The sequence below is a fragment of the Punica granatum genome, chromosome 8 (assembly GCF_007655135.1).
Source record: "Punica granatum isolate Tunisia-2019 chromosome 8, ASM765513v2, whole genome shotgun sequence".
Lineage (NCBI taxonomy): Eukaryota > Viridiplantae > Streptophyta > Magnoliopsida > Myrtales > Lythraceae > Punica > Punica granatum.
In genome coordinates this window covers 26,361,762-26,377,491 of record NC_045134.1, presented here as the reverse complement: position 1 = coordinate 26,377,491, position 15,730 = coordinate 26,361,762, and the positions used below count along the sequence as shown (strand labels likewise).

Genomic DNA, 15,730 nt, shown 5'->3' with positions numbered 1-15,730 from the left:
TCCTTGTTCCCCTTAATCAAGATTTTGAGTTCGAGTCTTGTGAATTAAGAAAATTCATACTATGAGAGCTTCACCCTTTAGTGAGCCGACCCAGCTCGACTGGAGTAGTCGAGACCTAATTGAGTTTTCAGATACTAAGTTGTACTACTGAAATGTGCAGTTAAATTAAACAAAAATGTGCGGGATCCACTTATTGTGCTACGTTTGAGACTATAATAAAATATCGTGTTAGATTTGAGACAATGAAAAGTTGTGCATTCATGTTCTATTTTCGCAAAATGAAACTAATTTTGCTATTTTGTCTGATTCGGTTCTTTCGAGTCAAAGATAGGTGGCACTGCAGTAATAATTATCTTAAATATCGAGGATATTTTTAAACACTGAGGGAGTCCACACATTTTCCTTTCTCAGAATTGTGGAGGGCATATATTTAATGTCATATTTATTTAGAAAATTGCTGACAAGAAAATGTCATGTACAGAACTTAAGACTGTTTATTTTACAATACTTAAATTCAAGTCATTTTATACTATGCCGCGAGCATGACACTCCATCCTAAACTCCATTCATTTTGGTTCGACGAGATGAGCTAGTTAAGATACGCGTAAACTGGTCCGAATCCCGTCCCGAAGTTGCAAATATATATGGCTGTTTTTAGTTTTTAGTTTTTTTTTTTCAAGATTGCATAGCTCTGCCACGTTCGATATGAAACCCAAATAAGAAGAGAATTTGCCTTCTCAATGCGACGTCCCCTGCAGGAATCCACCACCGCCGAAGGGGCACTTATGTCATTTGACAGCGAGATTGGGAAGGCTAGACTGGTCATGAACTCTTTAATAATAAAAGCAAAACTTTAAATGCTGACGGCTTAGTTAAAATAAAATAAAAGAAAAAGAAAATTTGGATTAGGATTTCTTGCGGCCGAAGGAATCGTTTGATGCGGCTACGTTCTAAGAAGCTTCGTGCTAACGCAGACACACGTGTACTGATTAACCGCTGAGCGTTGACCGATTTATTTAAAACTATCAGTTAGCACGACGAACCGTCGAAATCAACATTCGCCTCCTTTATTAATTCAAAAAGGCTAAATCGTATTAAGCGGTGTACTTAAAAATCCTCCTAATTCGAAATTTCACTCACATCTATTAAATAAACGGTGGATATCGTATCGTGTAATTATAAAAATTCATACTATTGTGAGTGAAACTTTAAATTTAAGAAGATTTTTAAATTGATTATTAGTGTTGGATTTCTTCGGGAGAAACCTCGACCATCAGATTTCGAATCGATCTTCAAACCACGTGTATCTGATTCTAATCGTACCGAGTTCAATCATGAAAAGAAATTACTTGGATCTCACATTCTTCGCTATGACAATCAGCATAATATTGCTCATGGAACCCTTTTATATTTCGAGTTATGCTTTTGGATATGGAAGCGGAAACATGCGAGATTCAAAGAAACTCAATGCTTAGTAGCTCTCGAGTATAAATTTTTCATATAGGAAGTAGCTCTGCTTTAAAGAGTTGCCCGAATTTTCTTTCAACATCGATCAGCTCCGCGCGAATCCGATCATTTCATGTTCTTTCATTGTCTATATATAGTTTTCTGCATGCACTTTGCGTAAAACTTGCACACTTTCAAGCACAAAGATCAGAAAGAATCCAATAAAACCGAATCCTACATAAAACGCTTTCCTTCCCGTTTCTTGTGCAAGAAGCAAATTTCAGTCATAAGAAAGTAGCAGTCTTGACTATAATTGCTATTACTTAGAAATTTCTATGCACATATACACACATATATATTTATATATTTATATTATATATGTAGGTAAAGGAATATTCTTATCATCTTCGTGGGCTCCCATGCATTGGGATTCATTGTTTCTCACTTCCTTGAAGAATATACACGATCAAATTCCAAATAAAACATTTAAATTAAAATAGTCTCAGTCAAAGAGGGAAGAGCTCTTTTTTACAGGGGCATTTATCTATATATATATATATATAGAGAGCGAGCGTGACCCGCACTCATTAAAAAAAAAAAAGAGCGTAACCCACGCTATGTGTAAAATTTAAAATTATTTTAGTTTAATAATTAAAGTAATGCATGCGAAATATTTTTAAATGATATATATATTAATCTTGTCAAAATTATCGATTTTGAAAAATTGATAGAAAAGAAGAGTATATTATTGTGTAGAGAGGAACGAGAGAGAGAGATGAAACACGTTAAAGAGATGAGAGAGAGCGGGGAGAGAGAGAGAATCGTGGGAGGAGGAGTTGGAAGTATGTAATTATAAATGAAGTTGATATTACATCATTACCCTTTAACTTTTATTTATTTAATAGTTGTCAATTAACTTTATTATTTCTTTATGGATAGTTTTGGAAGAATTGACATTTTCATTAAAAAAAGGTCAAAAAAAAAGCAGAAGGAAAAACTCGAGCTTCTGCTTCGTCCACGCAGTGCTTTGCTCAATTATGAATCATCTAAACCTCAAATAAATTAATTAATATCGATTGATTGATGATTTATTATCAATAGATATTTACTTTTTGCAACCGATCGCATCCTCAATCCATGAATGAAACTGATATGATGCTTTAATTCACACAATATAAGAAGAATATTCAAATTAGAAGTGAAGTTTCTTCCTACCTTCCCTCCAACCGGTCTACATCTAAATTATAGGATCGTTGGCAATTCTCGATTCGTCGAAGTATTTGTATACGCATAACGGCTTTCGTCGAGCGTTGCACGGCTTATAAACGAAACATATCAAAATAAGTATTTATATTGTTTTGATCATGATTACTTTATAACTATACAATTTATATGATTTATAGCCAGTTTCCAATATAGAAAAAAAATGAATAAGGAGATAGACATGGATGAAAATGTAAGATGTGTATTTATTTTTTTCTTTTTATTTATTCGTTTTAATTTTTTTCTTAAAAAGTAGAAAGATAATAAAAAAGTTTATTTGTAATGAGGTTGGACTTAATAAAATAAATGAGTAGTTCCAATACGAAGAATCATCTTAAAAAATAATATAATATAAAATAAAATAAGATATATTTATTTATATCTCCGGAGTATCAATTGTTTATTTATATTTACATTTATTCACAATATTAAATAATGCCATAAAACATTGGGCGCCATAACATCGTTGGGCGTTAGTTCCTTTGCACGTCCTAACGGCTATTTGAATTTTCGCGCCCCTGCCACTTCCAACGGCTAGTCTTCCGCTTCCATTGAGGAGAAGGTCTCGAGCGTTGATCTACTTCGATGATCTCAATCTAAATCATTCACTGCCCTTCACGCCGGGAGGTTGTTCGACCCTCGGAAACACAGATAGCCCTGCAAGTTTGAGACTTTCCTATTTAATGAATCTCTGATGGAACGCAACATGATGATATCGCTTCATGTTGTGGAACATGCTGACCACTTCAAGCGGGCCCACTCTCTGATCATCACTGGGTTCCCTTATTTCTCCCCGAATCTCGCGAAGAGATTGCTCAGCGCGAGATTAGTCGATTACGCCCGCAAAGTTTCGGCTGATTCATGATGCAGATCAGACCTTGTACAATTCGTTAATTTCTGCATATTCGAGCATTTCTTCATATAAAGAAGCTGTCAGGGTGTTTGAACTGATGCTTCGTATCGATGCCGGTGTAGATTCTTTCACATTTCCACCTGTTATTAGGTCGTGTGCCTCGTTGCTGGAATTCGATTTGGGAAGAGAGGTTCATTCTCTGGCGATTAAGCGTGGGTTATCTTCGGATTCTTATGTTCAGACTGCTTTGATTGACTTCTATTCGAAGGCTGGTGATCTGAGTTTTGCTGAAAGGATCTTTGATAGTATGATGGTGAAGGATCCGATTGCATGTAACTGTTTGATCTCTGCATATTCGAAGTGCGGGGATGTATCGAAGGCAAGGAGGCTCTTTGATGAGATGCCTAGCAGGGGTATTGCATAATGGAATTCGATCATTTCATGTTATGCACACAACGGGTATTACCGTGAGGGGTTGAGTTTATTTGAAAGGATGAAGGATGAGAAATGCTGTCCAAATGAGAGAACTCCGGTGTCTGTACTGTCAGTTTGTGCTAAGGTTGGTGACCTGAAGACGGGGTTGAGCATCAAGAAGTATATCGATGATAACATTATTCAGCGTGATATGATACTTTCAACTGCCTTGTTGGAGAAATGTGGAGCTGTTGATGACACACGTTTAGAGTTTGACAAGATGAAAACAAGAGATATTGTTTCATAGAGGGCTATGATTGCGGGTTATGCCCAAAATGGGGCACTGAGTGAGGCACTGGGGCTTTTTGATCGCTTGAGAGAGGAGAAGATACAGCCGAAGGATGTTGCATTGGTGAGTGTTTTGTCTGTTTGTGCTGATTCAGGCTCCGTTGAATTAAGTGAACAAATCGGTCGCTATGTTGAGAGTCAAGAGTTGGCTTCTGACACCCATGTGGCTTCTGTTCTACTGAGCATGTATTCAAAATGTGGAAACATAAGCAAGGCTTTCCAAATATTTAAGAAGATTCCCTGGAAAGATGTTGTCACTTGGAATTCTATGATTGTTGGCCTCGCAAAGAATGGATTGCCAGAAGATGCATTTGCTCTGTACAAGCAGATGATGGAGACTGATCTGAAACCGAATAATATAACATTCGTTGGTGCATTCACTGCATGTAGGTGTGGTGGTCTCGTTGAGACAGGTCTCAAGCTTTTCAGAAGTATGAGGGAAGATTATGGAATTAGCACTGAAATAGAACATTATGTTTGTTTAGTGGACCTATTTTGCCGATCGGGAAGATTGAAGGATGCCCACGAGATTGTATCCCAGATGGAGATGGAGCCCAATGCAGTTATATGGGGTTCCTTGTTTCATGCTTCTAGAATCCACTTGAATGTAGAGCTCGCTGAGCTCTCGGTGAGGAAGCTAGCAGAACTTGAGCCCAATGATAATTGGTATTACATACTCCTCTCGAACATTTATTCCAGTTTGGATAGGTGGGAAGAAGCCATTGAAGTTCGAAATTTGGTCAAGGATAAAAAGTTGGAGAAAGAAGCTGCATATATTTGGGTCAGAGTAGAGAATGAACTGCACAAGTTCTTAGCTGCTGATCCATTGCACCCAAGATCTGCTGAGGTCTTTTGCATTCTCAATGGTTTAGCAATGCAGTCTCTTTGGGCTGAGCATCATTTGGAATCTGGGTTAGAACCCTGATCGTATTCAGACCTGAAACCTGAAGATCTTTCCGATACAAGGCAGTCAGAGGCTGTTGACAGGCAAAAGCTAATCCTATATCGCGACATGGGAAAGCGCAAACCGTTTTGCTAACTCTCTCGGTCCCAAAGATATTTGTATCAGAAGATAATTCATGGAGAACTAGGATTGTTTTGCTGATCACTAGATATCTCTGGTCCTAATTTTTGGGATAGTATTTACTACCATTTTAAGTTCTATATTTATAAATACATATGAGGCAATATGTGCCAAGTTAATTTTACGAAGCTGGTTTCACCAATATATATCACATTTTATTTGTTGCAAGAGTGAAAATTCCGATAACCGTGTATGCTAACATTTCCTTATTTGAATGTTTTTCATTTTCCAAGAGCTTCATGTTTTAATTATAATAAAAGAAAAGAAAAATTCCTTGGTGTTCTTTGACATACTGAAGTGACTTCTGAGAAATTTACGATTACTGTTCTTGCAGATGTCAACACGTTCTGGTAATATTAAAAATTAGGTTTATTGGATCATTGGCCAGGGTCCCTGATTACTATTTCTTGGATATTTAGGAAAGATTTCTGATCGAATCCATGGCTCATTCTTAATAAAATGCATACGGTCTTTCTTTTGCATTATTTTAGACTGGAAACAGGCAAATGCAGAATGGTTTCATGCCCGTCGGAATACGAAAACTATTTCACTTTCAGCTCTATCACTAAACATGAGTAGATATAATATAGAAATACCTGAGATTGCTTTTCTTATTATTATTGCTATTAGTTTTTTATTTTACAGACCTATTGATGGCTGTTGCCAGTATCATCTGCTTTCCTGGAAACTACACCATTCAAGTAAGCAAGCTATGACTATGACTCTGTTAAGGTAATATATCTCTGTTTGTGTTCTCTTTGCTGATGCAACAATTTATCTTATAATTTGACTACAGCTTTGTCGAAACTTCATCAAATTACACATGCCAAGCAAATCTTAGGGATGAAGTTTTTAGGAATATATTTTTTTTTTTTTGCTGGGAGCTGGTGACGAGGTAATTCTGCTCACTTTCGGTTCTACGGACTATTAACTCGTGTTTTTTGACTGCAGTAAAGCAGTATTTTGTTCCTTTCCAATGACAGAATTGGTCAATAACCTTTAGAAAATCCCCGGAAGGATTCCCGTTACTGTCATATAACACTCTCTGGCTATGAGAGCAGAACTTTGGGCATAATCTAAACGGTGATTTGCACAACGAAAAGGGTAATAGCAGTTTCAAGGATTAGGTGGTGGTTGTTTCTTACATGCTGATTATGACTTGTTCAGCTTCCTAACGTACTTCTTTTATTCAGGACACTGCTTGCAAGAATTCCAGGCATATTCTAAACAAGTAAGCTCTCATGCGGATTTATTATTATACGCAATCAGGTCATTTTCATTATATCTTCCAAGAAACAAGGTTTAACAAAATATGGGTTTGGGTCTTTGTCAAATTTATTATATGCTTCAATCTCAGCCTTTCGTTTTCTCTTCCTGTGCAAGAAAGATGTTCAGAGTGATGGCAGATCAATATTAGATCCGGAAAGAAAGTCGTAGCTCCGGAAATACTATGTGATAGGAACCGCCGAGCGAGTTTATTGATGAGGTGATTCAAACCTATATTCCGGCGGCCTCTGGTGTCTTAGTACTCACACTGCAATACAACTTAAAGGTTGCGTGTAGAATGGCCTTTTTGCTACTAAAATAAGATTTTTGACTATTTGGCCTTCAGTTTTTCCTGGTTTTAAGTTTTGAACAAAGATCTTATGGGATTAAGTATGTCAACAAATTTCGTTTCTTTTTTGTATGGTTTTTAGTCTCAGTTCCAAGAAATGTCAATCTAGAAGGTACTTCACGAACTATAATTGCTTAATTCATGTATATGATGCATTGGTCCCTCTGTCTTCTTCCTCCTCCCCTTGTTTTTTCTTTTCAAACGTAATTACGCCGGGCGCTTAATATGCCCCGTATGGTTCACCTCCAACGAAAAATGCATGCAATCCGTGTTGGTAGTACCATTGCTATTATAGACTCATTCATTTGATCTTGTTCTTCAAGATAGGGCTTTTTTTTCCATCCACGTTCAAAGAGATTGGGACTAATGAAAAATCTAATATTCTATTAATTAACGATAATTAATGTTTGGCCAACAATTAAAGAAAACATTAAATCCTCTGAGTCTGACCAAAAGAAATAATATATTTCTTATTTTAATTTGAACAGGCAAAATCTTCCTTGAATAGTTTTCGCGGGCGCCACCGGTAAAGCTCCCGGCGTCGCTTTCCCGGAGCGTCAAAGCGCGTGGAGGGCAATAAGGTCATTGCGCACGGGCCGTTTCGGCATCGAGGAGTGAGCACACATTAGGGCGGATCAGGGCATTCTCGAAATTTGTGAAGGAAGCAGGGGCAAAGAGGTCATTTCGGCACCCAGCCCGGTTACGTCGATTGAACTTGCCTGAGCTGATTTAACGATCTTTCCTCTCGAGGCAAACGCATATAAATGGCGGGTCCTGTGCGGCTTCTCCCCGTTGTCTGCTCGAGCACAGGTGACTGAGTTGCGGAGGGGAAGACGATTATTGTAAAGGACACGAGGGGGACCGGAGAACATCTTCCGGAGGTTCGGGTTTGCCCGGAGAATCCGACACTCCGACAGCTTTCAGCGGCCGTCGTCAATGGCGGACCCGTCACATGGGCCGGCGAGCTTCGGGACTCAGGCCAACGCTCTGCTCAGAAAGAACCTCACTTTCCAGGTCCACCCATCTCATCTCTCTTTGTATCCGAGGAATTTTGCGTTGGGTTCTTGTCTTGAATGTCTTTAGCTGCGGCGTATGTTTCGTCTGAGGATGTTTCTTGGTGAATCGTTGGTTTTTGTTTTCTGGGTGTCGTATAATTTCGAGCTACGGAAGGAAAAGAATGGAACTTCGACATCTCGGCATTTTCTATCGTCTGATTCATTGCGCTTTATGCAGAAACGAAATATCAAGACGAACATTCGGCTCATTTCGTTTCCGTTCATTCTCTGCTTGCTCCTGGTCCTCCTACAAAGCTTGGTAAACAATGAGCTAGACAAGCCGAAGAACAACTGTGGCTGCCAATGCGTTGATACAAATGGTGGCGGTCAGTGCCAGAAGCAATGCGGGATTCAGTACTCGACTGTGGATCAAGTCGGGACCTGTCCGATCGAGAGCCCTCCTAAATGGCCTCCGCTGATGCAAGTCCCGGCTCCCCAGTACCGTGCAGTGAGGTCTGACTCTGTTCCGTTTATGGACTTACCTGATGATTCATGCAGAACCGCTGGGTCCTGTCCTGCAACTATGCTTTTCACTGGAAGCAATCAATCTCTCGGAGAAAGTATGTTTCTCCTCTCTGGAACTCCAATTCTGGTCTCTCCTCGTAATGGATGATTCTCTTAATCCTTGTCTAAATCTTGTTTCAGTTTTGGCTGGAAACATGTTTCCTAGTTCTTTCGCTCTGAATTCTTCCGATGTTTTCAGTAGTTTATCCAACAATCTTGTGGTAGGTTTCTCGTGCATATTATCTACCTTTTTTCTTTGTTTTCTCTTTGATAATGACGATATTCTGGTTATGGTAGCTGATTTTCCATTTTCCTGGAATATCAGGGTTCTTCTTCGTGGCCTGAGCTTCAGAATTTCCTTGAACCCGCTCTCTTTTCGGATCTTCCTCTGTACAATATTCAACGCCAGTGCTCTCTGAACTCGACAGTTTCTGTGACAATTCAGGCATCCTCTGATATGCCACAAGGTATGAACTTCGTATCAGTTATTGATGATTGCTGGTCCTGTGAAAGAGTATCATCCAACTGACAAGATCTCCATTCAATTTTTTTTCAGTCAATTTGGAGCTCAGTTGTGTTCGAGGGTTAAATCTGTGGCGAAATAGTTCTGCTGCAGTAAATGATGAATTATACAAGGGTTATAGGAAAGGGAACCCGGATAGGAAAATTAACGAGATAGTTGCAGGTATGTCTCCATGATTTTTTTAGTCTATAGTTTTCTTATCTTTTACCAGGTACACCGAAATTTTGTGGCTTTATCTTCTTTCTTTTCACAGAGTATGATTTTATCTTCTTATTTCCATTTCACAGCGTATGATTTTTTAAATACGGATGACAATAACTTCAACGCGAGCATATGGTTTAACTCTACGTATGAGAACGATTCTGGCAATAACCCAATGGCATTGTTGCGTGTCCCACGGTCTGTAAATCTGGTGAGAATTTCTACTATTTTGCTTTCCAATATGTTTCTTTCATGTTGGGTTGGCATTAGTGAAATAGTTGTGTAAATTGTTGTATGGAATAGTTGCATAATCACCAATTGAGGAAGTTCAGAAGTATATCATGCAGTTTGGATAATTGTATAATGGGCAAAAGCTGACCATCGTGTAACTTCTCTCAGGCATCAAATGCATACCTTCAATTTTTGCGAGGATCAGACACCAAAATTCTCCTTGAGTTTGTCAAAGAAATGCCGAAGCCCCAAACTAAACTCAGGCTTGATATATCTTCTTTGCTTGGCACCCTCTTCTTTACATGGGTTATTATACAGCTATTTCCCGTAAGTTTGCATGACTACGCTGATAATTCTATACAATCAAATTCAATTCTCTAATTTATCATACTTAATTTTCTCATTTTGGTAACAGGTTATCTTGTCAGCTTTAGTTTATGAAAAACAACAGAAGCTGAGGATCATGATGAAGATGCACGGGCTTGGTGATGGGCCATATTGGCTGATTTCTTATGCGTACTTTCTCACCATATCAGCTCTCTATATGCTATGTTTCGTGATTTTTGGTTCAGTTATAGGTAATAACAAAACCGTACTATTAATTTTATTTCATCTAGGTCACTTGGAAATAATACGATAATAATGCAGTTAAGTTTTTTTCAGGCCTAAAATTCTTCACATTGAATGACTACAGCATCCAGTTCGTATTTTACTTGATCTACATCAACTTGCAGATAGCTCTGGCCTTTCTTGCGGCAGCATTTTTCTCGAACGTCAAGACTGCTACAGGTTTGGCATTTTTGAATTATTTTGTTCTTATGTGATGATTACGTTCATCTTCAGTTGTAAGCTTATGTGCCTCTTTTTTGTGATTTCCATGTTCGATCATAAAGTGGTGGGCTACATAGTTGTCTTCGGGACGGGGCTATTAGGAGGCTTTCTTTTCCAGTTCTTCGTTCAAGATGCATCATTTCCAAGTAAGTAGATGATACCTCGAGAGGAAATGATTTGCCATCGAGTCACTAACTTTAAGATCCTTGAATTAGTACTTACCTAGAAAACTGTTTCTGGTATTGCATTTTTTTCATCTTACATTTGACACTCCAACACGCCTTGTATAGCGTGATATAACATTCTATTTTCTATCCCTACTCCATACCTCCATACCAAACAACAATGGAACTATATCAGCAATGAGTTTCTTCATAGCGCTTTCTTTGTCAATATTCTTTGCTTCATCTAAATGTAGAAGGCAATCTTTTCTTGATGCAGGAGGTGGGTTAATTGCGATGGAGCTATATCCCGGCTTCGCTCTGTACCGTGGGCTGTACGAATTTTCTCAGTATTCATTCAACGGGAACTTTTTGGGAACTGATGGCATGCGATGGAGTGATTTAAGTGACAGTTCCAATGGGATGACGGAGGTCTTGATCATCATGACTGTCGAGTGGTTGCTGGTGCTTTTACTTGCGTACTATATCGATCAATTGATATCATCAGGGAGTGGAAAAGGTCCTCTTTTTTTCTTGGAAAAATTCCGTAAAAGGAAACCATCATCCTTTCAGAAGCCTAGCTTTAGAAGGCAGGGGTCTAAGGTTTTTGTTCAGATGGAGAAACCTGATGTCAGTCAAGAGGTATTGATTTCTTATTCTGATAATTCCTAGCAATACACAATCAAAAAGCTATGCAAGAAGTTGTTTGGTTGTGGAAAAGTGGGGAAGTTTTCCATGCTCATTTTTCTCGAAAAACTAAACAACGATGGTAATTAAGTGTCGGGGATCGCACTTTGCAAGATGTGTAATTCAACAGATCATGGAAACGTTTCTCTGTTTTCCCGACAAGATGTTTAAGAAAGGAACCAGATGCACTTTTCATTTAAACATCAAAAAACTGAAGAACAGCTGGGGTGATCGTTTGCTTCTATAGATGACCAGTTATTACTGATAAGACGTCTATCTGATTATTGCAGAGGGAGAGGGTTGAGAAGTTGCTGGTTGAATCAAGCACGAATTACTCGATCATCTGCGATGACCTTAAGAAGGTCTACCCGGGAAGGGATGGGAACCCTGAGAAATTTGCAGTCAGAGGATTGTCTCTTGCTCTACCTCGAGGGGAATGCTTCGGAATGCTTGGTCCAAATGGAGCAGGCAAGACCTCCTTCATCAATATGGTATGTACAAAATTGATAATTTTGTGTTGAGAACTGATGAGATGAGTAGCTTTTCTCCCCCACTTGTATTACTGTATAGAAGAATTAACATAACATCTCTCTTCTGCTGGTGAGATCTGAAACCTTTTCTTTGTCTGTTAACAGATGATTGGCCTTACGAAACCAACATCCGGAGCAGCTTATGTTCAGGGGATGGACATAAGGACACACATGGACAGAATATATACGAGCATGGGCGTGTGTCCGCAGCACGAGTAAGACTGCCATTTTCGTGTTGAATGTGTAGAGATGATATACGATTTTCCAAACCCAGTTCACAACTTAAGAAATGTCTCCTTTAATGTTGTATTTTCTAGTCTCCTCTGGGAAACTTTAACAGGAAGGGAGCACCTTCTCTTTTACGGAAGACTCAAGAATCTAAAAGGTCCAGCCTTAGAACAAGTAAGTCATCCTATTGGTTTAGTTAGCTCTTATTTTTCTCTTGCATTTTCCCCATCTATTCATCTGTCATTTGTTATTGCAGGCAGTAGAAGAATCTTTGAAGAGCGTGAACTTATATTATGGAGATGTGGCCGATAAACAAGCGGGGAAATACAGCGGAGGCATGAAACGGAGGCTCAGTGTCGCAATCTCACTTATCGGAGATCCCAAGGTACTTCTCAAATCTTGATTATTGTACTGCTACAAAATGAAATACTATAAAATTGATCTAATCACTTTTGAAATTTTCTAGGTTGTTTACATGGATGAACCCAGCACTGGATTAGACCCTGCTTCAAGAAACAACTTGTGGCATGTCGTGAAGCGTGCCAAGCAAGATCGAGCTATTATCTTGACTAGTAATCCCCCATATCTTTCTGATTACTTGTGTGGAATTTGACTCTATTTGGTCTGAGTTAATAGCCAGGAGGAAAATGGAAAATGTGGAGACCGATTTTCCTAAAAGGTATACATACTTTTAGCATATTATTATTGCTGATAAAAATTTGTTTCCCTTTTCCAACAGCCCATTCAATGGAAGAGGCCGAGGTCCTATGCGATCGATTGGGAATTTTTGTTGATGGGAGTTTGCAATGCATTGGAAATCCGAAAGAGGTTAACTTCATCATAAAGCACTATCCTACGCGATCAAAAGGATTGTTGGAAATCAGTCTAAACAAATTCATTTAAATCAGATCTAATAGTCTAGGTTAGAACTTTAGGATTTGCATCCTACATCATAAACACTCAATTTTCTTCGTTTATATGTTGCAGCTGAAAGCGCGATACGGAGGATCTTATGTGTTCACCATGACAACATCCTCAACTCACGAGGAAGAGGTGGAGAACTTGGTGAAGGGTCTGTCCCCTACAGCAAAGAGGATTTATCAGATATCGGGAACCCAGAAGTTCGAGCTCCCAAAGCAGGAGGTCAGAATCTCGGATGTGTTCCAAGCAGTTGAGAATGCTAAGAGCCGGTTCACGGTCTATGCTTGGGGCCTGGCTGACACGACCCTGGAGGACGTCTTCATCAAAGTAGCCCGTGGGGCCCAGGCGTTCAATGTTCTCTCGTGATAAATACAGCAAGAATGTAGAAGCAATACTCCCGTTTGACTCCGGTTTGAAGTTACCTTTCGATTCATCATCGGTTAGTATTACAGTCACAGATTTAGGCAGGGCATACACGTACTGTTGTATAGGGAAGCGTTTGTTGTACTCCTTGGACATGCATGTATGAAATAATAAGAAAAGGCTCATTTACACCATTCGTTCAGTTAAACCCTCGCACCTCATGCTTCCTTTCTCTTAGTTCCGTATGAAGAAAAAGAAAGCTACTAACGGAGGAGAAAGAGAACTGTTGGTTTCCAGGTAATACCAGTAGCACCAGGCATTTTTCGGCTTTCCGAACTAGTTGAGAAATGAAAATATCAGCGATTCTTTCAGTTACTTCACTGAATTTCTTTCTAACTGTGGGTTCTAAACATTCAAACTGGAACCAAATAATCCTAAAAGCCAAAATGGCATCTTCGGTTTGGGTTCTGTGGCTGCTACCGCCCAACCAAAGATAATGAAAGGGGTCCTACATGAGATAAAATCCAAGGATGAACAAGAAGTCCACTCCTAGCCGTCCCAAAGGTTACAACGCACAAAGGATCATCCGAAGAGATTTGTCCCTTTCTCTGTTCAAAAGACCTTGTCATGGGGGTCTCATCATATTATTACACAGAAAACTACAAGCAGAAGAAAGTCGAATTCCATGCCGCCTTTGTTTACTTATCCGGATAATGACTGGCATTGCCAACAAGTTTATTGCAGTTCTTCTTTCCTTCTCATTGACCATTCTCCGTCAGAACATATTTCCGAAACTCAGCTGATACTGGTTTTAGTTATAACAGAAAAATGGGCAAGAAGGTTCTCTTCCTTCGTGTTCTCTTGCTTGCATTGCCTTTAGTTGCAGAAACTGTGCCTACAGCAGGCAAAGAGGTTGGAGTGTATGAGCTGAAGCGAGGAAACTTTTCTGTGAAGTTCACCCACTATGGCGCCAGGATGGTTTCTCTCGTTCTTCCCGACAGGAATGGTTGGTTCAGGTCGCCCCCTCTTGTTCAATCCTATTCCATAACAGGGTTGTAAAGTTTCAGTTTGGTGCTGCTTATTTAGCTCGACTTTTTTATCGCTTTGCAGGTAACTTAGCAGATATTGTTCTAGGGTACGATACTGTTGACAAGTACAAGGTCAGGACCAACTTCTTCATCTCCTTCTACTCTGCAGGCACTCAAATGAGCCATTTTCTCTACCTTTCTTCACTGTCCAAAGCTACATATATAATTCCCAACAATAATGAGGTTATTGACAGAACGATTCAGCCTACTTCGGGGCGATTGTTGGAAGGGTTGCCAACAGAATTGGAGGTGCGCAATTCACCTTAAATGGAGAGCATTACAAGCTCGTTGCTAATGAAAGAAACAACACTCTGCACGGTATTTGTTTACCTCCATCAGATTAAGTATAGCATTCTACTTTCTGATCAACTTAAATATTGAAAGGATCATTCCAAATCTAATTTAGGTGGGCGTAGAGGGTTCAGTGATGTCGTATGGACCGTGAAGAGTTATGAGCCTGACTCGTACATAACCTTCACCTATGACAGCTATGATGGTGAACAGGGTAAGGTTTGATTGTCAATTAAATCAAAGGATAAATTTGCCCAACTTTTAACTAAGAAGGCTTCTCTTGCTTTTCATGTGATGCAGGCTTTCCTGGTGATCTTTCCGTTTCTGTGACCTTCTTGCTAATAGAAACAAACAAGCTCGGTATAAAAATGGAAGCAAAGGCACTCAAGAAGGCCACTCCTGTGAACTTAGCCCTACACACATACTGGAACCTCGGAGGCCACAACAGTGGCAATATCCTCTCACATGAAATCCAACTCTTTGCCTCCAGAATCACCCCGGTCGATTCTCAGCTTATACCCACGGGTCAAATTTCAGACATAAAGGGGTCCGCCTACGATTTTCTCCAACCTCGAGATATTGGGTCCCAGATCAACAAATTGCCTGCCGGGTATGATATCAACTATGTTCTCGACGGCCACGGCCATGAGCATCTCAATAAGGTTGCTGTTCTAAGAGAAAAAATGTCAGGAAGAGAGATGGAGCTGTGGAGTAATCAGGTTGGTGTGCAGTTTTATACTGGAAATTATTTGGATAATGTGAAGGGGAAAGGCGGGTTCGTCTATTCTAATCACTCAGGCCTCTGTTTAGAGACGCAGGGCTTCCCCGACTCGGTGAATCACCCGAACTTCCCTTCACAAATCATTAATCCAGGAGAAACTTACAAACATGTCATGATCTTCAGATTTACTGCTTAAAGTACAGAATGTATATCGATAAAGAATGAGATTTCTACCATCGAATAACAGATCAAGATCAATATGGGATGAACTCTATCGAGTTTCTACGAACTACTGTGAGGTTACATTCCTTCTGCTGCAAGTAATATACACTGTTTGCAGCATAGTTGCATAATCGACAGTTCCATTTCCCT

At 39.5% G+C, this 15,730-nt stretch overlaps 2 protein-coding genes and 1 pseudogene across 3 annotated transcripts; all 3 read left to right on the top strand.

Annotated features, from left to right (window-relative positions):
* Positions 1-3,415: 3,415 nt before the first annotated feature.
* On the top strand, positions 3,416-5,249 carry LOC116188897 (annotated as a pseudogene).
* A 2,525-nt stretch (positions 5,250-7,774) lies between these two features.
* On the top strand, positions 7,775-13,460 carry LOC116188161 (ABC transporter A family member 7-like). The gene is made up of 18 exons (XM_031517336.1): positions 7,775-8,037; positions 8,257-8,638; positions 8,724-8,803; positions 8,908-9,049; positions 9,139-9,267; positions 9,393-9,517; positions 9,706-9,864; positions 9,953-10,115; positions 10,201-10,326; positions 10,431-10,514; positions 10,810-11,171; positions 11,507-11,707; positions 11,852-11,961; positions 12,064-12,148; positions 12,231-12,359; positions 12,441-12,546; positions 12,714-12,802; positions 12,962-13,460. Exons 1-18 carry the CDS (start codon positions 7,960-7,962, stop codon positions 13,259-13,261), a joined length of 2,850 nt encoding a protein of 949 aa, XP_031373196.1. The 5' UTR covers positions 7,775-7,959; the 3' UTR covers positions 13,262-13,460.
* A 458-nt stretch (positions 13,461-13,918) lies between these two features.
* On the top strand, positions 13,919-15,650 carry LOC116188163 (aldose 1-epimerase-like). 2 transcript variants are annotated; one of them, XM_031517338.1, is made up of 5 exons: positions 13,919-14,264; positions 14,369-14,418; positions 14,541-14,664; positions 14,753-14,851; positions 14,938-15,650. In XM_031517338.1, exons 1-5 carry the CDS (start codon positions 14,087-14,089, stop codon positions 15,552-15,554), a joined length of 1,068 nt encoding a protein of 355 aa, XP_031373198.1. In that variant the 5' UTR covers positions 13,919-14,086; the 3' UTR covers positions 15,555-15,650. The 2 variants fall into 2 exon arrangements, with proteins under 2 accessions (XP_031373198.1, XP_031373200.1); XM_031517340.1 differs by having other exon boundaries at positions 14,054-14,274.
* The last annotated feature ends 80 nt before the right edge of the window (positions 15,651-15,730 follow it).

Bases quoted from the DNA above. Each gene is read 5' to 3' on its own strand.
- LOC116188161 (XM_031517336.1), top strand. From the start codon at position 7,960: ATGGCGGACCCGTCACATGGGCCGGCGAGCTTCGGGACTCAGGCCAAC. The intron at 10,327-10,430 runs GTTTGGCATTTT...TCGATCATAAAG, and splicing joins GAACGTCAAGACTGCTACAG to TGGTGGGCTACATAGTTGTC. The intron at 11,962-12,063 runs GTAAGACTGCCA...TGTATTTTCTAG, and splicing joins GGCGTGTGTCCGCAGCACGA to TCTCCTCTGGGAAACTTTAA.
- LOC116188163 (XM_031517338.1), top strand. From the start codon at position 14,087: ATGGGCAAGAAGGTTCTCTTCCTTCGTGTTCTCTTGCTTGCATTGCCT. The intron at 14,419-14,540 runs GTCAGGACCAAC...GGTTATTGACAG, and splicing joins ATACTGTTGACAAGTACAAG to AACGATTCAGCCTACTTCGG. The intron at 14,665-14,752 runs GTATTTGTTTAC...AATCTAATTTAG, and splicing joins AAGAAACAACACTCTGCACG to GTGGGCGTAGAGGGTTCAGT.